A 6,000-nucleotide genomic window follows, 5' to 3' on the forward strand; every position below is an offset into this window, starting at 1 on the left:
AATATTAAAATGATACATTGCTGCTCTCAGCAAATCAATTTTGAATGATTGAAATATGAGAAATTGAGCCACTTTTTTTTATTACGAGTAGAATATTCATCCACTCATGGCCAATTTGATAGGGCAAGTGGATGAAAGTGTTATAGTTTGCTACGGTATTGAACTACTTGATAATTAAAATATTAATATTTATTATTTTTCTAAAAATACTTTTTTATTGTAGTAATAAAGAATACACTAAAAAATATATATTTTATTGTAAATTATGACTCGCATAATAAGCGGGGTGATAATTTAAAATATTAATAATAAAATTTGTACAGATATTATCATAGTACATGAGAAATATTAAAAAATATTTTAATATTAATAAAATATATGAGGATGTTTTACACAAAATTGTAATAGGGTATTAATTTCACAATACACACATAAACTAATAATTAAAAAAAGAAGGATAGAAAATCACTGTACCCACGGCGATTTTTTAACGATATTTCAATATTTTTAAAGTATTTTTTAAAACATCTAATAAGATTCGATTAATACTAAAATCCTTTAATCATTTTTACATTTTAATAATAAATGAAAACCTTCACGGATGATTTGAAATTATAGAATGTACAAGATATCAAAATAACAAACAAAAAATATAAAAAAAACTAGGGTATTACAACTAAGTTTATATATTTAAATAAAAATCTAAAAAAATGTCATAAATAAATTATTTGAACATTATTGAAATTATAATTAAAGTCTCATATTAAAAGTCTATGAGATGGAATAATATATCTCAATTGAAATAAGATTTTTTAGATTAAGTCTAAAAATAAAATTATGAGCATTTAGATTTAAAATGGATAATAATATATAATTATGAAAATATATTGATTCTATTTAATAATTGATATGAGAGTCATCAAGTATAACTTTCGATAAATCCTAGACCTATTGATGTATGGTAGTCCTGAAATTTTATTTTTATTTCTTTTAAACTAAACATTAAATTCTATTCCAACATATCAAACTACTTATGCAAGCAAAAATAGCAATACGAGAGAACAAGTAGATAATCTCTGATTTGATCTGCTTAATCATCATTCAACGCGGAGCCTCTTAACGTTAAATTTCTCAGAAACTTCCTCCACTGGAAATGATTGTTGTTAAGCATAAACTGACGAAGAAGTATATTATAAATAATCACACAACCTACTCATCCTCTTAATTAATTGATTTACTATATGAAGCATCTGAATGATCAATTAAATAATTCCTTAATTTATTTTTTTAACAATGTAGCTGTAGCCATTCTCCTTCCCACTCCTTTCTCCCACTCGGGTTTACTGTTCCACGCTCGGGATTCGTCCAAAATCGATCGGACGTTCGGGATTGCCCCGATTGGTAAGATATTTGGCTTCCGTTTCGAGGAAGTCGACCGGAGTACCGGTTCTCCCGGTCACCTGACGCCGTCTCTTACCTCTACATATTCTGGCGGAAAAAGAACTGCGAAAGGTGTAGTAGCTTTTGGGTTTTGAGCTCGCCTTCTCTGGTGGCCGCCGGCGATCTCTCCGCCGTATTACCTTTGAGGCCGCTGCTTTTTTTTCGCCTTTTTTTTTTTACCTCTGTGCGCTGCTGAACTACCGATCTAGTGGGTTTGGTGTCCGTTTTTGTAGGGTGTTGATCTTTCGGACGGACGGGCGGGCGAAGGGTAGAGTGGGAAAGGCAGATTGAGGCTAGGGTTAAAGTTCTTGCATTCCAAGAACGTTGGGATCGGCTTGAGCTGTCATTTTGATCTCGAAAGTGAATCGGAAGACAGATGTTTAGGAAGAACGACTCGGCCCTGTCTTGCTTTTATCTGTTCCTTCTTTGGTTCTTCTTCCGCAAGTCGTGAATAAGATTCCGGAGGCTAAGCTGCTGCCGGGAGTTCTTGGAGATACCACGAAGAGTTCCGACGCGATTGATTCTGAGAGGGTCGATCGATGTTGGACCTAAACTTGGCGTCTTCTGACGACTCGGCTGCGATCGAGGGAAAGATCGTCGCCGTCGATTCCGGCGGAGCCGGTGATTCAGGAAGTTCCAATTCGTCCATCCTCAGCGTCGTGGACCCAGTGGATCTGGCCGATGGCGACTGCTGCTGGACTCTTCCCGCTCCGGCCTTTCAGTTCGTCATCTCGAAGAGCTCCGCCTCCAACAGTGCGATGGGAGAGAAGGCCGATGACGATCGGGTAGTCCAGCCTGGATTATTCACCATGCAGTTGCTTCCGCCGGCGCCGGCGATTTCGCAAACTTCACAGCTGACGGGTGTAGTTCCTCCTTTCTCGTGTTCCTCCGGGCCGCACTCGATCGATTTCTCGTTCTCCAAACACGAGTCGCGGATGGATTTTAGGGTTCTCAATCAGCAGCAGCAACCGCAAGTGAAGAAGAGTCGCCGTGGGCCACGATCTCGGAGCTCTCAGTACCGCGGCGTTACGTTTTACCGCAGAACAGGGAGATGGGAATCGCACATCTGGTGAGCAAATTGCCCTCTAATATTTACTTCCTTTTTTCTTGCTCGCCCAAAATTGGTAAATTGATATGAGCTTTTGCGCAGGGACTGCGGCAAACAAGTATATTTAGGTACGCAATGTTCCCCTTTTGTCTGTTCTTCCGTCATTATTTTCTGAAACTTACTATTTTTTCACTTGATTGGTTGGCCATTAAAAGGAGGCTTCGACACAGCTCATGCTGCTGCAAGGTGAGCATTATTTTCTTGTCTGGTGCTTTCTATTTCAGTCATGTACTTACCCACTTAGGTAGGAGCAATATTGAGGAGAATATTCTTTACTCAGGGCTTATGATCGCGCTGCAATTAAGTTTCGAGGAGTTGGTGCTGATATCAACTTTAGCCTTTGTGATTATGAAGAGGATCTAAAACAGGTAATTATCTCTTCAAGAGGTTCTTCATAAGCCATCCATTTCTCCATTTTTTACAGTACACGGAGGATTAGAGTTGGTCTTGAAGAATTTGATTCACTGTATAAACAAATGTCTTTTTAAAATGGCCTAGTTTTTCCCTATTTTGTTGGAAATTCTGTAGACGATGGATTTGTCAAAGGAAGAATTTGTGCATAGTCTTCGTCGCCAAAGCACTGGATTTTCAAGGGGAAGTTCCAAATATAGAGGAGTGACCCTTCACAAGTGCGGCCGCTGGGAAGCCCGCATGGGACAGTTCCTTGGCAAGAAGTAAGAATCTTATTCTCCAGTGCTTAATCGTCTATTAATCATGCTTCTTTTTTTTTTCTTTTACGTTTTAGATCAAGATAATTTCTCGCTCTTGCATTTCTATCATAAACATCTGTTGGACCTATTTTTTTATATAAAAGGGAATATAATAAACATCTCTTAGAACTATGTTTCTTCAATAGATTGATAATTTCTTCCCTTTGCCAAATAAAAGTCAATAGAAAAACCCATTTTTTTACCTATGAGAATATCAATGGATGTGCAGGTATATATATCTTGGGCTATTCGACAGCGAAATAGAAGCTGCAAGGTGTCTCTTAACATGAATAATCTCATTACTGTTTAGTCTCTAATTATGATTTTAATGTGTGATGATTCAATTCTAACGCCACTTGTTTACATTAGGGCTTATGACATGGCTGCTATAAAGTATAATGGGAAGGAAGCTGTTACCAATTTTGAGCTAAGTAACTATGATACAGAACTACTTGGCACGGGTGACAGTGAAGGTAAATAAGCAAATTCTTTTCTTTTTTTCTTTTTTAATCTTTTGATCTTTTTCATTCTATTCCATTGTGCAATGTTTCTTGCGATCAGTTATATATATTCTGGTGGAATTCACAAGATTTTCTGAAATGTCCGCAGGTCATCTTGTGGATCTGAACTTGAGTATTGCCCAACCAGTTGTACAACTTCCAGGGGGAAATCCTAATCCACTGGCTAGTCCTTCTGAAGTTTCTAATGCTGGCAAAACAAATGTAATTATTTTTTGCTAGATCGTTAAATTTTGTCATTTCCTCAATCTTACTTCCTAATAAATTTGATGTTATTTCATATCGTGGTTTAATTCGTGTTTCACTCCAAGTAACTAATTGAGTATAACTTAAAACAAATCTTAGCTTATATTTCCAAGCTCTCTTTTTAAACTAGTATGATATTGATCCTCATTTTGTTTTCTTTTGTTCTGCAACAGATTAACAACCTGTCTTGGCAAATGAAATCTATCCCACCTATCTCACCGGATCCACCAGGACATTCTCTTTTATGGGCTGCTCGTTTTTAATTTCCTATGATCAAGGTGATATTTTTAAGAAATATCTTCTGCAACATTCTATGTATGATAGAACTAAATTTGCAGACCCCACCACCACCACTTGTACAAAATTTAAAATTGTTTTCTGGCTTTGAATCTCAATTACAGCAGGATTTACTAGCAAAATATGTTTATTTCCCACATTAGCAAGAAAGTTAAAGAATCAAAGGCTAAAGAGAGGATAAAATTCCACTTTTATAGCTCCACATTTCCAAGTGAGAGTTTTTATGAAATGCTATACTAATAAGTTTGACACCTTAAGTACTTTGGCATTTAGAGATGGATTGAATTCATTTTGGAGTCAATCTCTCACCTCTGCCAATGTTGCTCTTGAGGGAGCATATTGAAGAGATTTAGGAAGTGAGAAAAAGAACACATCACTAAATCCTCTCTTAACTACAATTGACATTTGGGTTGATTAGTCACATTTTCAAATTCTTATAAATATGCTTACAAAGAGGTTACTCACTTTAATGTCTCGTCCTTTAGAGTTGTGCTGAATTTTCTCTTGACTTTAACATCAAATACCTATTCCTTATATAATATCCTACAACAACTTTTAAGCATCAAATGTTAAAAACAGGAGGTGAAAAAAGAGTGATAAAACCTGAGTTTTAACTCCATATCTCCAAATGAGAGCTCTTTAATATGCTTAAAAACTTGCAATACTAATAGAATTTTCACCTTAAAGTGCTTTGACATTTGGAGTTGGATTGGATTTCCTTTGGGAGTCGATCTCCCAACTCTTTCAATGTTACTCTTGAGGACGCAAATTAGTATGGCATCTTCGAGTGTGTTAATATTTGGGTTTGAGTCGTCATCTTCAGGTAAATACTAAGAGGCTTCTCACTTAAGTGTCTACACCTTTTGAGTTGGATTGAGTGTTCTCTTTGACTTAACATCAAATACATGTTCCGTCTTTGATACCCTGCAAATATTGATTTTGCTACTCAACCATGAGATTGGAAAATATCTATGTAGCATGTCTCTTAATTGTATATAGTTTATAATTTTGCCAAATCTTCGTTGCATATTTTTCTTGCTCAGTTAGTCTTAATTAAACATATAATATTGGATAATATACAACTGCAGGATAGAGGGAGAGTGAAGAGTCTCCACAGCTCGTGCAGCAGCATTAGGATTCTCGAATCTCTTTTCCAAGTGATGGCTGCCATCCTCGCCTCCCATCACCTTCCACGACCATCAACGCCATTTCTGCTCTCTGAACTTGCTACTAGAGTATCGAAATCAGCAGGCTAAGAATGAACAGGCCATGCGCAACAAACAGTAACAATTGGCTTGTTTCTATTTCCATTTCGCTGCATGCTTCAATTAGTCGGCGAGGCGAAGCGACATTATTACCCTTGGACAATCTGTGTGAATATTGAATAACTAAATTGGTCGGTTTGAGAATGGATGTTGGTGAGAGTGTTTGTTGCTGGTCATTAGATTACTGTGGACGATGGCCCTCCGACTTGTACCTTAATTTGCTCGCGTGTGGTACATTGCTTGATTGAAATGAGATTTTTTCCTAAAAGAAAATCGGGAGACGTCGTTTTGTTGGACATGCAGAAATACTCTTACGTCGCTAATAAGTGTGTATTGACGCATTGCTGTCGTATTGTCCCGCGCCTGCTGGCGTTGGTGTTGAGGACTTGGGCATCACAGGGTGGCTGAGGACGGAG

The 6,000-nt window shown here is 37.1% G+C and overlaps 1 protein-coding gene across 2 annotated transcripts; it reads left to right on the top strand.

Annotated features, from left to right (window-relative positions):
- Positions 1-1,531: 1,531 nt before the first annotated feature.
- Positions 1,532-5,728, top strand: LOC141833750 (APETALA2-like protein 3). Of its 2 annotated transcripts, XM_074721248.1 has the most exons (10): positions 1,532-2,509; positions 2,591-2,616; positions 2,704-2,734; positions 2,829-2,916; positions 3,077-3,222; positions 3,488-3,532; positions 3,628-3,731; positions 3,868-3,980; positions 4,196-4,300; positions 5,408-5,728. In XM_074721248.1, exons 1-9 carry the CDS (start codon positions 1,980-1,982, stop codon positions 4,283-4,285), a joined length of 1,173 nt encoding a protein of 390 aa, XP_074577349.1. In that variant the 5' UTR covers positions 1,532-1,979; the 3' UTR covers positions 4,286-4,300; positions 5,408-5,728. The 2 variants fall into 2 exon arrangements, with proteins under 2 accessions (XP_074577349.1, XP_074577357.1); XM_074721256.1 differs by lacking the exon at positions 3,488-3,532.
- Positions 5,729-6,000: the final 272 nt, after the last annotated feature.

The sequence above is a fragment of the Curcuma longa genome, chromosome 1 (genome assembly GCF_044706935.1).
Source record: "Curcuma longa cultivar G26 ecotype Majalengka, Jawa Barat chromosome 1, ITB_CL_G26_1.1, whole genome shotgun sequence".
NCBI classification, from domain to species: domain Eukaryota; kingdom Viridiplantae; phylum Streptophyta; class Magnoliopsida; order Zingiberales; family Zingiberaceae; genus Curcuma; species Curcuma longa.